The sequence below is a fragment of the Typha angustifolia genome, chromosome 5 (genome assembly GCF_048772165.1).
Source record: "Typha angustifolia cultivar Huaian chromosome 5, ASM4877216v1, whole genome shotgun sequence".
Lineage (NCBI taxonomy): Eukaryota > Viridiplantae > Streptophyta > Magnoliopsida > Poales > Typhaceae > Typha > Typha angustifolia.
The window spans coordinates 2502711-2529736 of NC_133243.1; the positions used below are offsets into that span (position 1 = coordinate 2502711).

Sequence of the window (27026 nt, forward strand, 5' to 3'; positions counted from 1 at the left end):
GAGGGGGGAAAAGGTGTTGGTGTCCCAAGGAGGAGAGAGGGCTAGACGATCGGAATAGGCTAGAAGTAGTCGACACCAAGGTGGTGCGCAACGTTGTAAGCTTAGACGAGTACAAGTCCGATAAGCAAGCAAAGCTGAAAGTAATTAAGCAAAGCATAAGTTGTCTAAATTGAATATCCCTATTTAAGCCTTAGGGCGTTGAGGCGTTGAACCTAAGGCCTTCACACTCCTGATTTGGCTCAGTTTGGTCGAACTGTATCACCCATCTAGGGGTAGCGGGTCGGGTCGGACTTAACCCCACCCGTTTTCACTCTTGCAACTCCTCTTGGGCTCTCTCTCATCAAACAACCGGGTGAAGTGGGGTCCCTCATTCTTTTCCTCCACTTTCCGACCTCTTCCCTCCACGCACCGCCTCTCCTATGGGCGACATGACCGCTTCCTACTACCACCATCCTCCCTCCTCCTCCCACTACCCTTCCCACTACCCTCCACCGCCGCCACCCGGAGCTGCTGCTCCGCCGCCGCAACCGTCGGTTACCCATCCGTATCCCCACCACTACCAGCACCACCAGCCACAATATAGCATTGCCTACTCTCACCCACCACCTCCACAGCTCCATGGAGACGAGGTTCGCACCCTCTTCATCGCCGGCCTCCCCGAGGACTCGAAGCCTCGCGAGATCTATAACCTCTTCCGCGAGTTCCCCGGTTACCAGTCGTCCCAACTCAGGAACTCTGGCAAATCCTCTCAGGTTCGCGCTGTTATATTGGATACTCTTGCGTTCTCTTTTGTATGATTTTAGTTTTATCCCTTTGTTTGGCAAATTAGGGTTTTGAAATTTTTTAGTTTACTATAATAATTGGTGATTGAGTCTCCTTTTCTACATGACTAATTTTCGCTGGATGATGGTGAGTTTTGCCTTTCGTAGGGGACATTGGGAAGTTATAGATCTGCCCTTTACGTGGTTTTGTGCGACTTTGATCAGCTTTCTTGAGGCTTTAATTCTACCTGAGGTTATTACCTGTTGGCAACGTTACTAGAAACTGTAATGGGATATAACTAGGATACCATATTTGGTGGTCATGTTAGTTGGATGGACTAGATCCTTTGAAAAGTTGAGTTAGAAGTAAGTTGATTTTGACATTACCCTCCTATACTTGGAATGGATATAAAGCTAGGAAAATTGCTTCCTCACAAAGAATTCAGGACCATGTAGGTTGTAAGCAATGTGAATCTGCCTGCCCATCAGATTTTTTGGATGTCCTATCTTATTGATTTAAACAACCCACAACATGACTCTTATTGATACTTTATGAAACAGTCCACTTGAATAATTTGATTCATCTTTATTAACAAGCAATCCTTGATAAAGTGATTTTTGAGAACAGTTCATTTGATCAAATATATAGTCTTTCACTCTTTCTGATGATTTATTTTCCTTGGTAGGCGACCCTTAAATTGAAAAAATTTTGGTTTGAATGCTGGTTTGTCAATGCCAAAATTCATTATTAGATCCTTTTTTCTGCCTACCTGATCCTTCAGCTTCATCTTGTCAGTGTTCTTACTTAGCAATGTTCCTTATCTCACTAGCATGAGTTGGATCAGACGTGTTGGGAAAGTTGTTATATGCCAATACCTACATGTTCCAATATTCTCTGTGGTGCTATACCATTCCCTTTATTTTCTTCCTAGTTTACCAAGTTCTCTCTACAATGGTCTTTTCCTACTTAGGTTTATCTTTCTTCATCAGTTGCCTTTCCGTTCGTGTTTGCTCTCACCAACTTCTCTTTCTTTTTGATGCCGAAGCTTGAAGACCGAGATATTTTGGATTAGACAGTGCACAATTGGTCTTTGGTGTTTTTTGAATTTTCTTATAGTTGGATTCAAGCACTCAACATCTTTTAGAATTTTTATTATTTATTTGGCTAATTTCATGCATTTTCGTAACTTTTTTATTTGGAATTTTGTACCTAATTTAGTTTGGCTTGAAGCCTAAGGGGCCATTTTAGTTAGTATTCGATTGTGTTTTAATATCTCTACAAATAAGGTCCTTTTCAACTTATGCAAACTAGGAATTTGAGTCCTTCAGGAGTTCTTCATCCACTCTTTAAAACAATATATAAAAGTGAGAAACACGATGGAGGTTTCTTGTAACTATGTCTATAGATTTGTTTTCAAGTAATACAAAAGAGATTTTGTCCTTCTTTTCCTTCATGTGAAGAGTTGATTGCTTTGAGGTCAACCCTCTAGTGTGATTCTTGCCATCCAGTGTAGTTAGTTATCTACTTTCTCTTATCTATTCTTATGTTTTCTCTCCTTCTCGTGCTTCTCTCTTTACTGCTTTTCTTACGTTGCAACCCTTGTTTCCTGCAAAATTGCCCTTACATGATCTTCTTTTTGGCCTTAATGCTATGATGCCAAAGCATATAGACCCTAATTCATTATACTTGTCTTTAGTGATTTAGTCCCTATGTCTAAACTCCAAACCTAACTGTCCCTGATTGCAAAATCTTCTCAAAGAACATTTAAACTGCAAACCAGACTGCAACCTTCTATTGCCCTAAAGTGCTGTATTCTGTTCTTGATTGTGTGAATGATGCAGCTAGTGAAAGCAAACATCCATATTTTCCATATGCGTGTCTTTTTTTTGAAGCCCAAATTGTTGCACTCAATTTTGAATTTTCTTTCACATGACAGCCAAGATTAGCCCCTCATCTAGTCAAGTAATTTCCTACCATACTTATAGCGAAGGAAAAGATGGTCTACATACTCAGTTTTAGAACAAGACAATTATTAGATCCACTCCGACCCCTCTTCAACAGATTATATATATTAAGGATCCTATTATTACAAGCTAATCCTATGAAAGCTCTCACCTTAAGAGGTATTTTCAACTTCCACAGCTTCAGCAAAATATTATACAATCTTCCTCCATTATCTAGGAAAGGGAACGAGGACTTAGTGTGTAAACCCTGCACTTTCCAAATTTCCACAGTATTTCATCTTTAATATCAGCAGAAGGCATAATTTTCATATCCTTGATGTAATCAAATATGTCTTGTCCCTCTTGTACCCAAGTGAACATCTGCTGTATCTCTTATTCCAGCTGCCTCATTCCAAACTTCATAGATGATAATTTCATCATCCCGAATTGAAACACCAAAACCTTTAAATACACGTATAAACCGCGTGGGTAAATCCTCTCACGCGGTGCATCAAATGGCCTGTCAGTAATAGGATTTCACAAGACACATAGCAGCACAAGCTCATACCATAAATAAACTCAACCATAAGAAGGTTAGAAAAATAAGAAGCCAATGAGCTCTTTTCCACCTAGATACCAAAACATGGTATTCGTGCTGTTAGACACTCTTAGTAACACCGACTTTGAAGGTCATAACTGTATGATTGATACCTCTCCCAAAGGGACATATTCTATTAGAATATTTTTGTCTAAAAGATTTAGCTCTCCAACTTTTGTAGTATAATATTTGCCTCTCCAAAAGGGCGATATTCTATTAGAATATTTTTGTCTACAAGATTTAGCTCTCCACTATTTGTAGTATTTTTCATAATTATTTTTGCCCAAAGGTGATGCTCTCTACTAATCAACTTCTACCACCATTTAGTGAATAACACCATATTCATTTCTTTTAAATCCAAAACCCCTATTTCTTCAAATTCCTTTCTTTTTCATTTACTTTTCTATAATCAATGTATTAAAATTTAAAGGGTAGTGATGTAGGGCAATGAAAGAAGAACAAACACACAGAATCCATCAACAGGGTGTTGGAATCCACCAACAAAAGAAAACCTATGGAATCCACTTATGGGATGTTGGAATATACCGATGAAATTAAAGTAGATCTCAAAATCTTATAGTATTCATTAACCTCAAATAAGAAGTAACAAGACAAACCCTAAAAAGACTAATAGACTAAAATACTCATAACAGGAAAAAGACTAAAGTACCCTAAACATTGAAATCTCTCCCTCATGATCTGTCACCCAACCAAAGTGTTGGTTGGTGGCCTGGGGCTGCACACATATCTGATCGATGATTTAGGACTAATGTTGGCACCAACTCTCCTGGGATGATAAGTGGAATTGTGGCGGCGACTCTAGTAGTGCTCCAATATGTCTAAATCTTTATGTTGTAGCTTATCACGAGTAATTCATGTTCTATTTGAATTTGGATAGTCTTTTCATTGGACTAGGAAACGGTGAGCTCTTTCTTCAGTAGTAGATATTAACTGTTCATCCAAAATAGCATGTATCTTTTTCTTTCATGTGGATTGAAAAAAGAAACTGAAAGGGTCAAAAATAGGTATATCTGATAGAGTAGGAATAGGTGTATCATATGGGTCAGCTGGATAGGCAAAATATTCTAGTAAGCAATTAGGACCTCAATATTAAAAGTGGAACTAATGCTGTAATTAGAAAGAATGTCAATGACATAAGTATTTGGTTCTACCTATCTCCATCGAAGAGCCATGGTGACTGACCCTATGTTCATTGGTACAATGTCGCATCAAATGTCCTCCTTATAAGAAAGGAATTGGATAGAAACTAGACACCTTTCCTTGATGGCAATATAATAAGTATTAACTCAAGATACTTTGTAAGGATATATATGGGGAGTAGATTTAAGTCCTAAGCGGGACTTTATATTGAAAAAAAACCGCATTAATGCAACGACCACTATTGATAATTACCTTGCAATATTTAGTTCCACACTTGATATATGTGCGAAAGATTGTACTTCGACCCTAATCATCAGTTTTCTTCGATTGGGTCAATGCACATCCGACGATTCTTATAGGATGGTCCTCATAAGCGTGATTTTTGTGACTATCTCGCATGTTATCAAGGTCAGGAGTATAGACTTGCTCATCAATGTCATCATCTTCAACCATGTCCTTCAGTTCCCTAAGGTATAATGCCTCCGTAAAATAGTTCTTGACCATATGTCCCACTTATAGTTGTAACATTGAAGGAGATCATTGGATGACATAAAGTCATTTAGCGGACATTTGCCTTTGTCTCGATTGGTGGGCAACGTGCTTTGATTGTATTTGTGAGGTATCTATGTCGTCCGAGGTCTGGCTCCAAGTGGAGCAATGGTGAAAGGAGTTGGACCAATACGTTGTCTAACTAGTCGTTATTTGGTGACCAGTTCTAATTCAGTGCCAAAGTGTAGGCCCGATTTAATGAAGTTATCTCGTGGAACACTAACTACTGCCTAATATTCTTATCAAGGCCATGCCTGAAATGACTCAAAAACATTTTTTTGTTTTCAATGATATTGCGCCTCATCATGTATTCCTCAAATTGGAAAAAGTAGTCGGTAGCAGAGTTTACTCTTTGGCTAAGATTATTTCACTAATCCAATAAGTCACTATGATAGGAATAAGGAGCATATTTTTCGTTCAATTTCTCTTTCATGTATTTCTACTCAATCAGTTATTGAAGATTGATTCCAACTGCGCAAAATTTTGCTCAATGTTCTGCCAGAAGTGTTTGGCACGACTGATTAGTTTCATTTGAGCAAACTTAACTCTCCTATCCTCCAACAAGTTATACCACTAAAAAGGTGGTCCATTTCATGAACTCAATAAGTGAAAACTGTTGGATCGCCCATCAAAAGTAGGAGCATCAACCTTAACTTTTTCAATCATTTGATCTTTGAGGTTTCTAAGTTCTCCATAGGCAGCGTTGTTTCTAAAACTTTTGCTCATCTCCTGATGTAATGTGTCATTGTGATAATTATTATGTTGTTGGAACTTTTTTGGGATTCTCTGTTAGTGATGGTTGTTAGGTTGTTATCAAAGGACCTTAACATCGGAACACGACCGGCTCCCATGTTGGAAGCTTCAATATCATTTATGTTTACTTCTCGTTCACGACTAGCTTCGAGAACCTTGAGGCGGGCAGTGAAGCCATCAAGTTTAGTGGAGAGGCTAGTGACATATTTCTCAAATGTCTCTTGGATAATCTTAGGGATGTCCTCCATGCCTGAGGGTTCCATAATAGATTGGGACTGAGTACTAGAGATCACACGCCCACTATGTATGTTCGTGCAAATTTGACTTCACAACATAAGATGCAATCAACTAGTGCAAGATATGCAATGAGATGTCAAAAGATCAATAACAAATCATGGCTAGTAATTAACAGGATAATCTAACGCTGATTATAAGGAATTAATATATTGGAAAAAAGTCACAATTTGGCATTTTAATTGCAAGCTAGTAGTATATGCCCCCGTAATTAAAACAATAATCCAAGTATGTTAATACTTTCTTCTTACTTTGCTAGTTGCAGTGTTAATACGAAGTTTACTGCTCCAACAAAATTATGTTGTAATCAAGCTACCAAAAATAAGGAATAAGGCTTTTAAGTAAGTAATTCCACACTAAGTTAAGACAGATACTATTATGAATAAATGGATAAACGCTAAAACAGGAAAGAGTTACCTGTTCCGATGAATCATCTAGGGAGCAGGTCGTGGGAGAGTGTAGTTGACGTGGTGTGACAAAAGCTATCGGTGACGGCAACGGCGATGGCAATGGATTCACTGTGGCATTGGATGACGGATTCATTGTAGCAGTTTGTGATGGTGATGACGTGGGTTGGAGATTGTCGATAGTAGAGTGGCTCGATCGATTCAAATGCGTTGGCGACATTGAAGAATCAAAGAGAAGAATAGTGATGGAGAGAGCTCTTGTGTTGGAGTAGAAGGGGGGCAATGACGGAGTAGAATTGATGATAATGGTGGTGCGGTGGAGCAAGCCACAATGGGAACGACTGAGAAGAAGTTGATGCGGTTGAAGAAGCAACGACATCAGCGACTGTGACAACTATAAGTAGGTTGCGGCGGTGGAGGATGCGACGGTGATGACAACAACAAGGAGGAAAGGTCGTTAGGGTGGTGGAGCGGTGGTCGGTGGAGCAGTGATTAGTGAAGTGCTGGTATTGTCAATTGAATTGGAGGCAACTGACATTAGATATTCGGCAGATAGAGGTGAAAACGGACCGGATGTGGATCGGATAGTGCTCAACCCATATCGAGATCTCTATTTTTTTACTTTGGTTATAGATATTGAATGGATACCAAAATTTAAAATGATATCTAACAAAATAGATACAAATATTAATCAGATACAAATAAGCTCTTAAATGGATATGGATACGGATTGGATCTTAAACAGATATGAATATGAATTAGATTTTAAGTGAATACGAATACGAGGTTGTACAAATACGAGTTTGTTCTAAATTTGTGCAAGTGCTTACAAACACAAGATAGGAAAATTGAAGATATGCAAGGAACCTATTAGAAGTGTATATCTTATGGACCAAAAACATTGTTCTTCATTAGATCCTACAATAATTCACATCAAGTCTATAAGAGATCCACTAGCAGCACAATGGTACCCTAGATCCCAAAATTGGATTCCAATAATGCAATTGGATGAGAAAAGAAACAAATTAGCACAATACTACTGCAAGTTAGATCAATGGAGGGATTCGAAATGGAAACAAAGTTTTGGAATCTACAACACAAATTATTCGAAAAAGTGAATCTACCACAAGGTTGCATTAATAAATCATCACCACTTGCTTCAAACAAGTGAGACGATAGAATAGAGCTAATCTAGTATTGATTCAATTCAAGAACACAAATAAAGCGGCAAACCCAATCACCACATCAATTGATCTACATGAAGTAAACTAGCAGAGCTCTAATTTGTAGTAACAACCAAGGTTCGAAAAATTGGGATTGGGATTGGCCTTTCGAAAAAAATGATACGTATCGGTCGTATCGGTGACTTGGATCAGATCGGACTTTTTAATTACGTAAAATTCTGAATATTATTTAAAAATATAGGAAAACTTCTAAAACTTTAGAAAAAAATTATCAAAAATAAAAAAATAAAGAAAGAAAAATTATGGTGCAATGGAAACCGAAAAGAAGAAGATTAGAAAGAGAGTGAGTGAAAGAAAACCAAACAAAAGAAAGAAAAACCAAGGTTCCCAGTATCAGGATCGGGATCGGTATCGGCCGTCCAGAAAAACGATACGTATCGATCGGACTATTTTTTAATTATATAAAATTTTAAATATTATTTAAAAATGCAGAAAAATGCAGAAAAATTTAAAAAAAATGACAAAAAATAAGAAAACAAAAATTACTCACATATAAAGTCTAAAAACTTAAAAAAATGTATTAACTTACTCAAAATTTAAAACTTTGTTGAATACCGAGCTGGTTCTCGTAAATTTCTATAGTCTTCATCATCATAATCACCATAAGTTTGTAAATATTGATGTCTGGGACCTGATGCTCCAAAAAGTGATTCCATCATACTAATCATATTATATGGATCTTGTTGTGTGACTTGCGTTTGAGGAGGATAATAATCAGCATTTGGATCTTGTGCTTGAGAATACTGAGGATACTGAGGATAATAACTATCATATGGATCTTGTGATGGCTCCAAACAATAAATACTCGATGTACCATAATCATAGGAACCAAAATGCATCTCATGACGACGTCGCTGATATGTATATATATCCTCAGTTTCTCTGTCTTCACTCCTTATATCTCCTTGACTTTCCTCAACAAATGTAGATGGAATGATCTCACCATCATATGTATCATCAGGATTATGACTAGTACTAGTAGGTATATTATCTCTCGCTGTTGAATGACTTGTACCAGCCTCTGCCCTCGTCGTGGTCTCTCCCAATATTTCATCTAACCATGGGTTATCTCTGTCATCTAATACCCTATCCTCTATCTCTCTGATCCATAGAGTCAAGGGGTCTTCTTCATCAAAAACATGATTTAAATCAATCAGTTGTTCATTTTCTGTCTTTCTTATTAAATTTCTCTCCCTCAATCTCATATTATAATGACAAAAAATTAACTTCTCCAATCTTTCCATTGTCAATCGGTTGCGTGTTTTTTGTATGGATTAAGGAGAAAGTAGTCCAATTTCTTTCACACTGTGATGAAGACAGTTTGACTTAAAATCTTCTTTGCTATTGGCGTCAAATTTGATGCCTCCTCCCATCCATAAATAGACCACCATTCAGCTGGAGTGTTATGAGATATAGCTGCAGCAACTTTAGCAGTACTGAATTGCCCAGCTCTCAATCTATATCTCTCCATATGAAATCAGAAATATATTATTAGCTTATTGATTATATTGATTATTGAAAGTTAAAACTTGAAACAAATAATAATAAAATTATTTAATTGAATCATAACTTACTTCTTTATCGCACAGGATTTGTTTATGAATATCGGGCTCAAGCTTGCTGATTACCTTTCTAACCCCCAACAAGACTTCACTATCATTATTGACATTTTTAGAGAATTAAAATCTTGGATTAAGAAAATACCCTATAAAATTTAAAAATTGTAAGCATTCAAATTTTTAAATATTCATAAATAAAAGAAAATTGAAACTTAAAACTTAAAAGCATGCTTACCAGCAGCGTGTATATCTCTATGTAGTTGTTTGTTCCATCTAGAATCAATCATCTTCCACCACTTCCTATAACTTTAGCCCACATTTTTTTTATTGATTCTTTAGCTATGTCCATTGCCTCATATAAGAAACCCATCTCAGACTTGTCATCGCTGTCTACAAGTCTTAATACTTTGACAAGAGGCTCAAATACTGCGGTGGCAATTGTAATATTATCCCAAAATGTATTTCCAAGAGCCATATTTTTCAAAGTTTCACCTAAAGATTTATTTTTAGGTTTCATATTCTTAATTTTCATAGACCACTCCTGTGATGTAAACATCCGCATAATATCATCCTTGTAGCGCATGATGCTCTCCAAGGCTAAAAAGTGAGTGGCAAATCTAGTGACGCCGGGTCTGATGATCTCCTTACCACCAGTCATCTGCCTGAGTAAATTAAGAACCCAACCATGGTTATATATAAAATTTGTTAACCACTGACCTTCACATATGACCATGTCAATCTCAGGCTCTTTTGCAATATACTCTAATATCAGATCAATACAATGTGCAGCACATGACGTCCAATATAAATGAGGCATTTTAATCATTAGTAAATTTTTAGCAGCTTTATAATTTGCCTCATTATCAGTAGCCACTTGGACTATTCTTTTTTCACCAATTTCTTGTACTACCTCATCCATTAACTGACAAATATAATTTACATTTTTAAAATGAGCAGTAGCATCCACAGACTTCAAAAATATTGTCCCCATGCCAGAGTACACTAAGAAATTAATTATATTTCTTCTGTTTTGTGTACTCCATCCATCACACATCAGTGTACAACCAAATTCATCCCAATACTGTTTAAATGTCTCAATATAAGTATGAAGTTCATCTACCTCTGAGTCAAGATATTTAGTAGCAATATCATTTGAATTAGGAGGGGGAACACCAAGCCCTACTGATTGTATAACATCCACCATAGTGTGATAGTAAGGGCTATCAGCTATATTGAAAGGAATATGGTTGTAGAAGAAAAATTTAGAGATAGTTTTATTAATGTGTTTCTTTGTATTTTTAATTCCTTTGAGAGCTGTCTTGATTGAAGTCTGTGTATGACCCTTTCTTTTTTGAAGATATGTATCCATTGGTCCAATATTTTCAGACTCTGCTGTAACATCAGGAGTCCTATGGGTAGAACTGCTGCCCCCATATTCTCTCTTTCCTCGTATATTAACTGATCTAGATCTCTGAAAGTTACCACCAGTGCTTCTTCTCGTTTCTTCCTCTTCTCTATACATATTTCTGCTCTCTTTTATTGCCCTCCTCATCTGTCTTTCCTCCTCATCCTCCTCACTTTGCTCACTGCTATCATCATCAATCTGTATAGGATTATGCATCAATTCTTCACGAATCATTGACTCTCTTTGTTGTGCAGATTGTTTATCCTTCTTTTTGATAATTAAATGAGCCAACATCTGCTTTCTAATTTCCAAAGACACTTAAGTCTGTTACATTTTCTTGTCTTCCAGCTAAATGTTCTTTCAAACGGCTGACACCACCACTCATTTTCTTTCCACACCAGTTGCATTTAACGCGTCTTTTATGTTGCCTAATAGTGCTACAATGTTGCCACCCAATGCCGGTATCATATGACTTCTCTTTTGGAGCCATTGATATTTTAGCTCTGCAAGACTGCAACTAAAAAACATAAACAAAAATCAAAATAAAATATAAAATAATTTAAAATTTATGAGGCATAATTGCATAAGCAGCACCAGGTGCTGTTGTAGTAGAGAAGCTGCTGCTGCCTGCTGCTTCTATTGTTGTGCTAAGAAGCAGCAGCAGTAGTCTGCTGCTGCTTTGCTGGCAGAGAAGTCTCTGCTGCAGCAGCAGTGCTGCAGCACTTGCAGCACCTGCAGCAGCTGCTATACAAGGGAAAAAAAAATTGAAAAAAAAACTTACCAAAGGTAGCCGGAGATCAAGGTCGTCGGAGAACGTCGCCGGAGGTCGAGGTCACCGGAGAGACGGAGATCTACTCACTACTCAGTCACCGGGGAGAACGAGAGTAAGAGATCCGTGAGAAAGAGAGAAAGAAAGAAAGAAAAGAGAGAAAGAGAGGAAAAGAGAGAGAGAGAGAGAAAAGAGAGAGAGGCAGGTGGGGGATGGGGACATCAATTATTGATGTCCCCCGGGTCGGATCCGACCCGTTCCCAGCCGTTTTGGCCAAAACGGCCGAAACCGATTGGTTTCAGCTGGCATGGGATCGGCTGAAACTGGGAACCTTGAGAAAAACCATAGTGCAGTGAAGAAGAAAAAGAAAAAGAAAAAAGAAGAAAAGAGAAGAAAAAGGGAGGGAGCGGAAGAAATGAAAAAAAAACTAAGAGAAATATAAAAATAAATTAAAAAATTATATATCGGAGTTCGTCGAAGTTAGATCTGCGTCACTAGAGTTTGTTGGAGCTAGATTTCTCTGTAAGAGAAACAATGATTATATAGTAAGGAGAGAAAAAGAGAAAGAAATAGTGAAAGAGAGGTAGAGAGAGAGAGAGAGAGTGAGGAGAAAGAGAGAGAGTGGGAGAGAGAGTTGGGATCGGGCTTGAATTAGCTGATTCGGATTGGGATCAGTCGATCCTGCAAACCATGGTAACAACCAAATAGTTGATAGAAATAGTCTAAAAGCACAACTAGTCATTTTTCACAAAGTTACAAAAAAGGAAGAAAAGTCTACTTAGCCTTTGAGTGATTTGGTGGCCTTTGCAGCCAATTTTGCCTCCTTACTATTTAAGCTTCTGTCATGGCTAACTATTTAAATCTCAAACATTATGCATTCCCAGCACCTCGTTAAGAAAATTTTTAATTTTGGAATTGCATGCTGGAGATCTAGTAGGACATTTTCGGCATGCAAAAACTATTAAAGTTATGGACATCAATTTTTTTGGCCAAGCTTTAAGGGAGATGTTGTGAGACTTGTTGGTTGATGTCACGCATATTAACTCGCTAAGTAGCGAAAGCAGAACACGAGATTGTACACACCTTTACTTGTTCCTAATTGTCCTTGGTAGGATGTTAGTATGGACTTTGTACTTGGATTCCAAAGGCTACTCAAAAGCACAATTTCATTATTGCGGTGGTGGATCAATTTTCCAAGATGGTCCACTTTATACCTTGTTATTGAACTTTTGATGTTTCTTGAGTTACGGAACTCTATCTTAATGAAATTATTAGGCTGCACGAGCTCTCAAAAACTATTGTGTCAGATAGGGATGTGAAATTCACTAGCTATTTTTGGAAAACCCTATGGTATAAAATGAGAACCAAGCTTCAGTATTCAACCGCATTCCATCTACAAATCGACAGGCAAACTGAAGTAGTCAATAGGAGTTTAGGAAACCAATTGAGGAAAATCTAAGGGATTGAGATAAAAAACTGTCAATTGTTGAATTTGCATATAATAATTTTGTTGATAGATCAATAGGTCTAAGTCTAATTGAGATAGTATATGATTATAAACCTAGACAGTTTATAGATCTCATTTCTATGAACCATTATCATAGGTTGTTTGAGTCTGCATCTGTAGTCGCATCACATATTCATGACTTTGCGTAAAGAAATCAATAATAGAAATTGCTCAAAATACTGCCAATTATAAAATTCGAGCTGATATAAGAAGGAGATTCAAGGAATTAAATGTTGGAGACTATATGATGGTCTGGATATGTATGAAAATTACTGGAATTATCAAAAAGTTGCATGCACAAAGTGCTGGACCTTTTAAAATTCTCAAGAAAATCAGTGATAATGCTTATATTCTATATCTACCAAATAATTTCGGCATTAGTTCTACTTTTAATATTGATGATTTAGTCACTTATAAAGGTCCATATTTCACTCTAGATAACCCACTAGTTAGTGAGCCTACTAATGAGCCTATTTATGAGAGACCCTTTTTACCTCCACTTAACACAATAGACGAAATTGATAAAATTTTAGATGATAGATTATTTCAACTAGAGAAGGTGGAACTCAACGGTATCTAGTATATTGAAAATGACGACCTATGTCAGATGACACGTGACTTGATCACCATAATTTAGAGAGGCATCACCCTGATATTTTAAAGCAATATAAGAGCAGCATATCAGCACATTCGATAGGGTCGAGTTCTCTCCTACCTAGAGAGAATATCACTGATAGAACATGATGGCGTGTGTACCAGCGTAGGAGCAGCCGATAGTTGATGGCCATCCTATAGAGATTTGGTTGTGACGTTTTATATTTTTATTTAGGAAATTTTACAAATCATACCCTATATTTTATTTATTTTGTGATTCACACCCCGTTTTTTGAGTTTTTGTAATCTGACTCTTACTTTTTTCTTATAATTCTCATTTAACACTCTTCGTTAATTTAAATGGTACCAGCAAAAGAATATTTTGTTATAATATATGAAATAATTTTTAAATACCTAAATTACCTATGCCTTCTTCAGAGAAGGGCAGAGAGGAAAAATAATGGTGAAGGTATTTTAGTAATTTGATCGATATCAAATAACGTCAGGGTGATAAACGAGAATTATAAAGAATAAGAAGGGGTCAGGTTACAAAATCGTCAAAGACGGGGTGTGAATCATAAAATTAGTAAAATGTTGGGTGTGATTTGTAAAATACTTTATTTATTTATTTAGGGCGTCTCTTGTTTATTTCTTATTTAGGGTGTCTTTTGCTTATTTCCATTGTAGGTCTATATATAGATCCGTTGTAATTTCTTTTGAGATAAATAAAGATTATTTGACTTTGCTCCGTTGAGAAAATTGGTGTGAAACTATTTTAAGGGTGGAGGTGTGAAACCCCATTTTGTTTCTTCCATTGTTTTCTTTTCCATCTCCTTCTATCCACCATATTTTCCATCAAAAAGTGTAATAATTATATTTGATGTGATATAAAGTGAAGAAAAAAAATGGAAAATATATTTTATTTTTTATGAAATTACCATAAATATCTTTTGTTTTGATATAAAGTAGGTTGATGAGATAAATGTTAAGGATAAATTATTAATTGAGTTAATATATGATATATGATATAATTTTGATGAATAGTATCTGTATTTTAGAGGAGTTATATTGCAGAATAAGAAGATAGTTATTCTTGAAGTAAATGGGGGCTAAGGGTTTGATGTGGGCACCATCTTCAATTTGACCAAAATAGAATTACTTGAGTCCAATTTTGGTCTAATTGTTGCTTTTTAATTCAAATAATCAATTGAATTAGTCAATTGACAGATATGGTAGCCTATATGTGGGGGATGTTCGTATTGAGTTATTACCTAAATTGGGTTAGTCAATTTAGGTAAGGTTTAATCAATTAGGATTCTATTAGGAAATGAATTCCTATTAGAATCTCAATTGATAGTTATGGTAAGCTTATATGTGGGGGGTGTCCACATTGATTTATTATCTAAATTGGATCAATCAATTTAGGTAAGATGATCAATTAGAGTCCTATTAGGAAATAAGTTTCTATTAGAATCAGCTAGAATTAAAGTTGCTAACCTATTTAAGGGTTATTGCATGAGAAATAAGGACAAGTTGGAATAAGAATTATTTGAGATCTCTCACTTTCTCCCCTGTGGTCTTCTTCTTCTCTCTCTTTCTTTCTCTCCCTTTCTCTTTCTCTATCTTAAGATCCTTCTCTAATCTCTTCTACTTCCCCTTTAAACCTCTCTTCTTCTTCAACCTCTACCTTTTCGTTGGTTATTACTGCTGTCCAAAAGATTCCAGTAGTGAAAGAGAATCTTTGGGTGCCCGGACGTGAAGAGGAGGACTTGGTTTTCAAAGTAAAAGCACTACTATTCCATTTATTGGTAAACCTAAACTCTAAAGTCTTTCCTTACACCATATTTTAGGTCTTTCTACTATCAACGTACCTATTTGAGAGTTGAGGAAGCTACTGCCTTATCTGAGTGGTTTTCTCTCCTTCCATCTAGTAATGATCCTTTTAATTAATTAACTTCTTATCAGTTATTGCTTACTATATTTTACTTTAGTTACTTGTTTGGGTCGATTGTTCTCCAAAACATTGCATTCATACTAGATTTGCATCAGGGTTTAACAGGTTGGGTCGGTCAAGTTGAACATAATTGGGTGCGGTTTAGGTGGAGAACGTTGATTTAGTTTGGATTTGGTTTAGATGGGATTTAGGTTTGGGTTGATGGTCACGCGAGGGTGGGGCTTTTTGGTTGGTTTTGGAGGGAAAGTCAAAATTCAAAAATTGTGGGAATAATGTAGGCAGTGGAGAAGAAAAGTTAGTAGAGAAGAAAACTTGAAGTCCTATCATTTTGGGTTTTAACTCTTAACTTTGAGTGAAACAACATTTGAGTGTGTGATGTGTGTCTCATCATTTTGGGTTACGTGGCATGTGAGGGTGTAGCATTTTTTCCATTTCTAGATGATTAGTGTATATTACATATAATTATTTTAAATTTTTATATATAAAAAATACTATTTCATCGGCACCTATTTTTTGCCTAGGTGCTATACAGTGGGGTGACCGCTCGCAACTAGCGGCCGCCTTTCAGAACATTGTCACCAATTCATCAGAGAAAATGACAGGAAGAAAATTGTATGATATTAGAAAATTGTATGATATTAGAAAATTGCAACTTCAGAAAAATAGGCCTGAAGTCTCTTCTATATTGTATTCCTAATCAGCTTTTATTTGGCTAGGATGTATGGCATATAATATTTAGAGTTTTAGTTTTGATCTGGCTACTAATATTATCTTTCATTGTTGCAGGCATATGCTTTTGCTGTATTCTCTGATCAACAATCTGCAATAGCTGCAATGCATACTCTAAATGTACGTAGCTAGCATACAATTATTCTAATGGGAATAAGAATATGATGTGCAGGAGCATTACTTGCTATTGTTTGTTTTACCAGTTGTATTTTATAAATCGAGTTGATGCTTGAACTCTTTCTTTTCCAAATTTATTGTCACTCTTTCTTTAAATTAGGATGAGGAGGAGAAAAGTGGGACCTCTTTTACAGGAACCTGTTTATTATACTACTATTCTTAGACTACTGTTCTTGCCATACTGATGGAGTAACTAACTCTAAATAAAATTTGATCCGCTGTGCAGCTGAATTAGAATCACAATATCACATTTTGCATATTTAATCTAATGTCAGTCACTATGAAGTGAAAGGAAAGTCAAACGTGTGATTCCAATGAAGACCTAACTAATCTTTCACATGTATTATTGCTTATTAGAAATGGATGAGTGGTTGAAATCTGAATGACAATTTTCACAGGGAATAATCTATAATATGCACAAATATATCTCCCTTCTGTATACTGCTATGGTGAACCTGCTGTGCACATGTAATCTAAAAGGAGAAAAGAAAGAAAATAATGATGGTTTTCGATACTTACAGTAAAATCATAAGCATTTATTAGTTTGAGTATTTTACTCTCGAAGAAATTTAAGCATATAAAATGTTGCATCTAAGATTTTATGTTGTTGAATTGGTGATTGGAACACATCAAATTTTTTTGGAGGACTGTAATGTCCTTAAACTTCTTTCTTGTTCCTTGCTGAGAGAGCCTATATTATCCAATATGATTATGATATTCAATTATTCATCGAGTAACATGTTACGCAACTTTGAGGCACTTCAATTTGTATGCATTTTATAACTATGCGGACTTTCTTTCCTGCCATTCTTAGCTTTATATCTTTTTGCAGGGTATGATCTTTGACCTTGAAAAGGAATCTTCTCTCTATGTTGAGCTCGCAAAGTCCAACTCCAGAACTAAACGCTCAAGAACAGGTCCTTAATGGGCTTTCCTCTTTTAAAATGTCCATCATTCCAATTAATTCCTCAATACTAATTGGTCTTTTTGTTCTAGTCTGCACTTACTATGTGAATGTTTGATTAGAACTTAGTTAGAGTTTCCTTATTTTTCATCAGATGATGAGGTGGTGTATTATTCTGATAAAAGAGTAAGAGGGCCCGTTGCAAATTCAAGAGGCTTTCCAGATTTAGGTAATATGATCCTTTCCATGAATGTTTGATGCGGACATCAATGAATATTACATGGGTACATGTATCAGTGCAGTTAAACTTTAAGGAAATTAGTCTTAAGTTAATTATTTTTATTATATATTTGTTATTTATGATGTTTAGAGTTATATTTACTTTTTTGTAATTGTTTACGGTGTTATTTGCTTGTTGTCATTTGTAAGGTCTATATATAGGTTAGCCAGCTTTTTGCTCAATCGAAGTTAACGAAGAAATAATTTTTTTTTAAAGATTTATCTCCAATGTGAGTTTTGGGTGTGAAATCCTAGTTGAGAATAGAGATGTGATACCCCATTCCTTTTCTCGTCCTTCTACCATCATCATTCTTAAAATCCTAACAATTCCGTTGTTTTATATCATTTTGCTATCAGAGCAATAGTCTTTTGGGATTCAAATCTTCTCCAAACCACATATTCTTTTTCCATTGCTCATTAATTTATCTAGGCTACCCATCTTCCCCAACCTTTATCACTATTTCCACTGGGTATAGACGGCCTCGTCTTCCACGTCCTATGTCGCTCTACATTTGTCTTTCGTTCGACACTTGCATTACGAATGTCGAATTATCATGAACTCTACCGTTTGGGAGGAACAAGATTGCGAATGATACGACTAGGGTTGGACCTAGTTGTCTCGAGCTGAATCACTTTTGTTTTCAAAGGATAAGGAATGTGGCTATCGTATTCAAACGTCTACATATGTTCGCAAATACAAAGAGTGTGTTTTGTTTGTTCGAACCAAGGTTCCAAAAATCGGGATCGGGATCGGCCGTCTGGAAAAACGATACGTGTCGGCCATATCGGCCGCCTGTATCGGATTGGACTATTTTAATTAAATAAAATTCTAAATATTGTTAAAAATGTTGAGAAATTTTTAAAAATTTAGAAAAAATTATAAGAAAATAAGAAATAATAATTACTCACATATAAAGCCTAAAAGGTAAAAATCTCTCTTCCTCCCTCTCTTCTTTCCTATCCCTCTAACTGTTAGTCTGAAATATCCATTCTCTCCTATACTCCTTTTTTTTCTATTTTTTTTCTCTTTCTCACCCTTTTTTTTTATCTTTCCCTCTCCCTCACTCTCTCTTCCTTTTTCCCTTTCTCTCTCTCCCTCTGTGTGACAGCTACTGCATTGCTGCTGCTGCAGGTGGCTGCTTGCAGCCACTTGTACAGGCTGAAACCGGCTGGTTTCGGCCTGGATCGTTCCGTTTCGGCCGATCCTACTTGGGATCGACCGAAACTGGAAACTATGTGTCACGACCCAAAATAGGAATCATGACCGGCCATGTATCTCAATATGCTTGAGATGCACGAAGCCTTAATAATACTCTCTACGTAAACGATGACAAGATAAATAAATAAAATGAGAATGTGCTTTATTAAAATTTTATTACTAATTGCAATTAAAATAAAAACAATGTTAATATTTTTGAGTCTCTAAACTAAAAATAAAAACTTCTAATCTAAAAATACAAAATCTAAAAGAGCGGAAAGGTAAATAGGTGAATCCTAAGTGGAGGTGGAATTCGGGTACATCTCGCTCAATCGTCTCGCTGACTATTACCTGAAATAAATAAACAAATACAAAAAAAATAATAGAACTCATGAGCCAATGACTATAGCTCAGTGAGTGGAATCCACTCGAAAACCAAATAAATTTTAAATCATATCAATGCTGAATAAATTAAACTAAAAGCAACAATATCCATCACAATATGCAATAGGCATGCTCTCTAAATAATAACAATGATAACAATAGAGAGATGTCACAACTTGTAACCTTGCACGTTTTCAACATATTAACATCTTTTTGATATTTATACTGTCATATGTCTCAATGGGTCTAAACCCTGTGGATCCACATCAACTAGAAGTCACCTCGAGATGACGCTCGGGACTTTTCTTCATAGCTGATCCGGTTGGGGTCATCAGAGGGTATCACCATGTCATCAACACACTCTGTCTTTTCCTCTAACCGTTGAGAGAAGTTAGAGTCACCTAGAAAATTTTCTCATTCTTCCTAGGACTGTTTCCTAACCCCGCCAGAGTCACCTAAGAAAGTCACCGCAGTGATCTAATTTAGGACTTTCCCCTGGACTTCCAGATAGACTTAAGTCACCACGGAAAATCGCAAGGGATTTATACCGGGACTGTTCTCTAAGTCGTATCAATACTAGTCTTATTTTTCTTTTCACAAATTTCAATATTTGCACAAAGTATGGGGATGCACTGAATATAATAATTAAATGCACACAGAAAATAAAACAATTAAATTTTCGCACGTACTGATGAAATAAATAGATTTTCATACAGAAATTGCAACAATTTAATTTTTTACATATAAGGATGAAATAAATAAATTGCCCATAGAAAATTTACATGGTCTGACAAAAATACGAAATACAATAAATAAACATGTGAGTAAACCCACTCATTTGAGTCTAGGCAAGACAATCGAAATCTCAAATCTCTAGCTCACGTACTAAAAATCACCACCTTAAATAATAAATAACAATAACATTTTTAATTAAAACAGTTATTAAAAATCTTTCTACAATTTAACCCAAGAATAATTAATTTAGGCTAAAATAAGCCCAAATCAGTTGGGCTGGGCTGCAGTTGGCCCGCAGCCCACCCAACTATTACTTAAATGGATTGGGCCAAGGCCCAATCTAATTAGCTAATGGAACCGGGTCGGGTTCCTTGGATTCGGATCCAACCCGACCCGAATCCAAATACTAAAAGGGAGAAGATCAGACCCTAAGTCTGTCTTCTCCAAGCCGAAGAAAGAGAGAGAAAAAGATAAAGAAGAAGAGGAAGACGCCGGCGGCCGCGGCGGCGAAGGTTCGCCGGCCGCACCCTCACCTCTTCTACACTCTCGCGACCCAGCATACCTTGAGAGGTGGAGGAACCGAAGATGGCGGTCGACAGCTCGACTCCATGGCCGGCGGCCCTGGAGTCGTCTCCTCCATACCTCAAGCCACGAAGACTTCAGGGGAGTGCGCCTACGACACGAGGTCGATGACGCAAGTCTTTGGTATACGAGCAACAGCGACCTTAAGCCACCGACCGGTGAGAGTTGCCGGTGAAGCCGAAATCCCAAATTAGGTATTTTCGTTTTACTCTATTAAACTTTAATTAAATTTGAGGGGTGGGAGAAGGCTTACAAAGGAATCACGAGGTGGTCACCGATGGCTCTGACGATGCTCCGGCTGGCCGATTCCACGGCGTGACTCCGTCGGCGAGAAAAGAAGAAAACGGTGGAGGAGAAGAAGGCTGGGAGGGGGGGGGGGGGTTGTTGAGGAGAGAGAGGATTAGGGTTAAATTTATAGGTTAGGAGAGGATCAAACCTAATCTGATTCGGATTAGATGAAATCCACCCTTAACCGCACTCCGTTGCGTACCGGAGAGGGAGAGGGGAAGGGTTGCACGTGCACCCTCCTCTCTCAACCTCAAATTTTTTTTTTTTTTTTTTTTTGGTTCTAACACTATGGTTCGAACGCACTCGGCGAGGATGCATTGTTTCTATAGTTATCTTTTGTTTGTTTTGCTTGTTTGGTTAGCCTCTAAATATATGGAAGACAATTTTATTATGGATATCAAATGTATTGAGTTTCTTTCCTAAATATTCTCCTTTTTCTCTTCTTACCACGGTTACATTGCCTCTAACCTTGTCAATCGGCCTAACACCCTAGAACTTTAGGGGAGGCTTGCCTTAACCCCATCCATCATCCCTAACCTTCCACCACTATTAGCCCTACCGGTGTCACCCCATCATCGCTAGTCTACCACCACACCTAGGAGTCTGTGCCTCCACCCACGGACCTCAATTTCCGCTTGGATCAGAATACATCAGTTATGACCTTCTGACTTCCGTACATTATTTTGACGATATCTCTCGATCTAGCCATTTAATTCGAGTGAAATTAGATTCGTTTGAAAGCTCTTACCTAGGGTTACAACATATCAAAATTTCATGTCGATCCAACGGTTAGATCTGTCAAAAAATATCTCGAAAGCTCCGTGCATATTTCTATATAGATCTGGTTGCAAGTCGGTTCAACCCTTTTTAAGGGGAGATCCTACTAGTGAAGCAAGATTTGGCAGGGCGTGGAGTGTTCGTGCATCGTCCAATAGTCCATCATCATTTAAATCAACTTTCTTCTTTGCCACAGGGGAGCAAAAAAAAGTCAAATTTCAAAGAATTTTGAGAATTTCAAAATTTCAAAGTTCGTGTATTTTGAATTTCATATTTCTAAATTTTGTGAATTTTGAAATTTTGAATTCTCGAATTTCAAATTCTAATGGCTTATCCTTTCCTTGAGATTTCAACGAATCTTTTTTTCCCCTAACCCTCCCAACAAATCCTAACTACCAAAAAATTACCTAGGCCTATCCTAAAGTTTGAATTTTAAATTTTCCTCCCAAAATATTAAAATTCCCTTTCTTTTCTTCTTTACCATATCTACTAAAATTTCGAATTTTAACTTCCCCCAAAATACCAAAATTCTCACCTTCTCCAACCTATTAAACATAAACTCACCTGAATCCAAACCAACCTAAAACCAAACCAATTTAGCTTACCAACTTAATCCTCAAATCTATTAGCATCCAACCCAATCCGATCCGATAGCATTAACCCCAACCCATTCCCACCTATTAAGTCATCTTCAACCTCAACATATTTAAACCTACTCGAATCCCAACCCAATCCTTCTTTTACCAATTTTTTAGAGTAATAAGCTGGATGGACTGTGGCCATTAGTTGACTCCTGAAACTCCTTATAGCCAGCATAACTTCTCTACTGATATTGTCGCCACTAGTAGTGCTCTCCATTGATGTTGTCACCCGCTAGTGTCACTCTCCATCGACATCGACACCGCCAAAGTTGCTCTCCACCACCGCCAATGCCATCTTCTCTAAACTCCACTACCTATTGTTGCTTGCTCGTATTCGCTAACTCCTATCCACCGCTATTGTGTCCCCATCGACTTTATATCTCGTCTCCATGATCGGTGCTCTTTCTAAAATTGAGGACAAGTCTTGACATCAGGAATATTTTGGTATGAAAGTTTGAGGGTAAAGGTATGAAACCTAGCCTAAACATGATGATACTTGGCTTGACTGAAGTGACTTGGAATGGTAAGAGCTCGACAGACTAAAGTAGTACGAGGAAAGTCTCAGTTCACTGTTCGAAGTCACTAAGGATAAGTCTTATGATAAAAAAAAAACTTGAGTGTGAAACCTTTGTTTGAGGGTGTGAAACCTATCGCTAAATCTGATGATATTTTGCTTGAACGAAATGATTTGGAGTGTCAGGTCAGACTGCAGCAATATAAATACCGTAGAGGATACACTCGACATAGTGGAGTTCTCTCCCACTCGAGGGGAATGGTGCAGACATCAATGACATATTACACAGGCATATATTTTAGTGCAATCCATCTTTTAGGAAATTAGTCTTTAAGTCAATTATTTTTATTATATATTTGTTATTTATGGTGTTTAGGGTTATATTTGTTTTTTTGCAATTGTTTAGGGTGTCATTTTATTGTCATTTCTAACGTCTATATATAGGCCAGCCTTTTACTCAGTCGAAGTTAATGAAAAAATAAATTTTGTTTTTTGTTGAGATTTATCTCCAATATGAGTTTTGGGTGTGAAACGCTAGTTAAGAATGGAGAGGTGTGAAACCCTATTAATTTTCTCTTCTTTTTACCATCATCATTCTTAGAATCCTAAGAGTCCCGTAGTTTTACATCAATGTTAAGAATTGGTAGTGGAGAATCTGGAGATTATCATTAATTCAATGTATTGCGGTGCCAGTTCATCTATACCTTCTAGTGTGCTACTGCTTGCAGTAGGTCCTAATTATGACCTACCTAATAAAACTATGGGTGATTTTGCATGCCACTCAGTAGATTTCTTTCAACTGTCACTTACATTGATGCACATTCCCACAAATCTCATTTTGCACATGTTTGGGACACTGCACACTAACAGGTTCTGGAAGCAATATTCACATGTCTGGAATGGGTAATTCTGCTTACAGCTTGCACGGTTATCCTTCTGCACAAAGGTTATGGCACACAACTTAAGCACAGTTCCTTTAGTTAGTTTATTGTAGTTTCAACTTCTCTTGTCTCTGCTATTGAGAAAGGACACTGATTCTCAAATTAGAACATTGTTCATCTGCTGAATTCTGCCTCTTTGCAGTTCACTAATATTTGCCATTGTTGATTTTTGCAGCCATGCAAACTTTGACAAAGAATATGTGAATGACAGGGATCCCAGTGGGTTGGTGAGTGCAACATCTTTTCTTTCAGTTCAGTACCATGTTACTTTTCCAATTGTAGTGGTACTAAAATCAGTCTTCCAATGAAGTGCCAAGAGGATAAATTGTTTCCAACAAGCTCCCTCTAGCCTACTTACCTCGTGTGAATTACTTGCAACAATCACCCCACTGGTTGCACCATGTCTTCCTTTTCCGACCCAAATTGATCTGACCATGTAGCTTGAATCTCTGTAGTATGTAGCTCTGAGCTTCTCACATTCTAACGAGTGACCGGTTTTGTATGCTTTATGCTGCTCCTACCTTTCCTATGTTTCTTCCCAATCATATGATTCAATCTGACGCAATTATCATCTACATGCACTCTATCTAACCCTATGAATGTGTCAAATGTAGTGGGAGGAACAAAACATCTAACCCCAATATGACTTTATATCTTGCATCAATGACATATCGGAACATAAGATTTCCTATTCATAGATCATCACATGATGGACAAATAAAAGGGTAGGGTCAATGTATTGTAAGGTGGACATGGGTGGCAAGTATTCTAAGGTGGTTGTGGGTGGCAGGCAGTCACCCCACCACCTAGTGCCTAGACGGAAGGTGGATGACAAGATGGAAGACGAGACTGTCTAACATTTTTAATATAAAATAATAAAAAATAAAAAGTAAAATATATGATACGAATATATAATATACATTGTATGCTAATATGTAACTAGTATAGTATATATAAATAATTTAATAGTGCACCACGCCAAAATACTAAATAACATAATCACAATTCGCAACCATATTAGCAAGTTCACAACCATAAGGTCCGTAACAAATAACATAAATATATAATCAAAGATTCAAAATTATCACAACCATAAATTTCTAGCAACAAATTTACAACCATAACAAATAACATGAATAAAAATATCAAAACTAACAAATAACATGATCAATTATGAAGTTCACAACCATAACAAAATAAAGGCCCTCTTCTAATATTTTTTAAATCTTCTTCACAATCTAGAGGAGGAGGTTCGTTTGCTAATGGATTATCATTCAAAACATCATCAAGCTCTAGCTCAATGTCATTGTTATTGTCCGTTTCTTTATCCAACTCGATTAGTTACTCATATAGAGAATTTGAAGGATTGCTACTAGTAGTTGCTTGAGTAGATCTAGTGCTAATCATTGATCTTAAATACACTTCGGCTTCTAATGCTTCTATTACCATCTCCCAAGTTAACTCTTCATCTAGAAAGACCTCTTGTTCTATATGATTATTATGCAATTATTACTTTGCATTATTTCTTTCTTTTGAAGGGACTAGAATTTTCTCTTTTACTATCTTTCGATATTTCATTCTTGCATTAAATTGTACATAAATAAGGTCATTCAACTTCTTTACTTCCAATCTATTTCTCTTCTTTAAATGAATATGAAATCAAAGGCCAAATCAATTTGAAAAATAAAATTCAGCAAGTTAGATGATAGGGGTACACATCACCATGTTCTCTCAAATGTAGATGGCAAATCTGTGGAGATTTTTCAGATTTTGATTTTGCTTTTGAGCTCCAAGAAGGTGGTTTAAATTGTGCGAGAATAGATGGAATGCTTGAAAATGCAAGTTAGACTCTACTTTAGATTCGGAACCTTTAATATTCTCACCCAATTCCTCTTTAGAATTTTTCTTTTATAAGTCCAAAAGAGATTTTTTAGATTTGAGAGAGTTAGAAATCTTCAATTCTTTATGTAAGGTTCTCTTCTCTTCTTGTGTTTTTTCATGTTCCACTCTAAGGTCTTCAACTTGATTAGAGAGTGGAACATGAAACACCTTAGAGTGGAACATACAAGATCTTCAATTCTTTATGTAAGGCACTCTATTATGTCTAAGGTCTTCAACTTGATTAGATCTTCAAACTGTTGAAGACCTTAGAGTAAGGCACTCTATTATGTCTAAGGTCTTCAACTCTAAGGTCTTCAACTTGATTAGATCTTCAAACTGTTCCGTGAATCATACAAGATGAAGAAAGCTATTGTGAGAATGACAGAAAAATTAAAAGCCACAAATGATGAAGGCACTCTATTATGTCTTTCTCCTTCAAACATTGAGTTCACTCTGCTGCTTTTGAGGAGATGTTAGGATCTGCAATCTTGGGTGTGTTGGTGAAGAAAGTTGAGTCCTTTGTGACTAGCAAGTATGAGATGCAAGTCGGAGGTGGAGGAGGCTGATAGAGGCTAAGGAGATGAAGGGTTGAGGGATGAGATGAGGCCGATAGAGGCTAAGGAGATGAGGCCAATAGAGGCTAAGGAGACGAGGGATTAAGGGATGAGATGAGGCTGATAGAAGCTAAGGAGACAAGGGATTGAGGGATGAGATGACGATAGGGTTTTGAGTGGGATTTAGTGATGATAATATTAAGGATATTGCGGAGAGATATGAGCCATTGAATTAAAGATCAATTCTTATAAATATACTATGTATATTTTAGTATATTAACTTTTGAGCCTTTTGAGCCAAGCCTAAGGGGGCCAGCTTTGACTCAGGCTCAGCCTGAAATTAGTTTCGAGTCCTATTTTTGGCTCAACTTAGGCTCTGGCTCAGCTCAAGTTGATCTGAGCTCGAGCCTAAGTTGGGCCTTGTCCAAGCTGCTTGTTTATTGTGACAGTCCTACCTGACTCTCAGGAAAAGTAGTCAATCTATGAATTTTAGATATTTAACATAATGCATACCTTCGCGAGTAGTTTCTTATATATCCCATGCTTTTTTTTGTAATTTCACAAGTACAGATCCTTTGTAATTCATTTTAGGAGACACCGCTGAAAATAACATTGAGGGCCTTATTAGTCCATCCCAAGTTCTCGAGATCAATCTTATTCTACTTTTCACAGCTTTTGGCACAATAGTTTCTCTAGATTTTTCTGTAGTAGGAGAATAACCATTAACAACCAAAATTCAAACACGCTCGTCAATAGACTTAATAAAGGTTTTTGTCCTAGCTTTAAAAAAACATAAAAGGCCAAAATGTTCTCAACATAAAAGTCTTCTCATGATCTATGACCCAACTAGAGTGTCACCAGGTGGGCTGCCATCTTGCACATGCATGAATACACATGTAAAGGTGAAGTCTGCATCAGCTGCTCTGCTGTGCCTGCGACTGTG

At 36.8% G+C, this 27026-nt stretch overlaps 1 protein-coding gene across 3 annotated transcripts in view; it reads left to right on the forward strand.

Annotated features, from left to right (window-relative positions):
• The first annotated feature begins 364 nt into the window (after positions 1–364).
• Positions 365–27026, forward strand: part of LOC140760612 (uncharacterized) — a 37019-nt gene continuing 10357 nt past the window's right edge. For all 3 annotated transcript variants that reach the window (XM_073097640.1, XM_073097639.1, XM_073097641.1), the window contains exons 1-6: positions 365–752; positions 16286–16348; positions 17238–17322; positions 17464–17538; positions 23578–23653; positions 23824–23875. In XM_073097640.1, coding sequence (XP_072953741.1) covers positions 420–752; positions 16286–16348; positions 17238–17322; positions 17464–17538; positions 23578–23653; positions 23824–23875 — 684 coding nt within the window. In that variant the 5' untranslated portion in view covers positions 365–419. The remainder of the gene's footprint in view (positions 753–16285; positions 16349–17237; positions 17323–17463; positions 17539–23577; positions 23654–23823; positions 23876–27026) is intronic.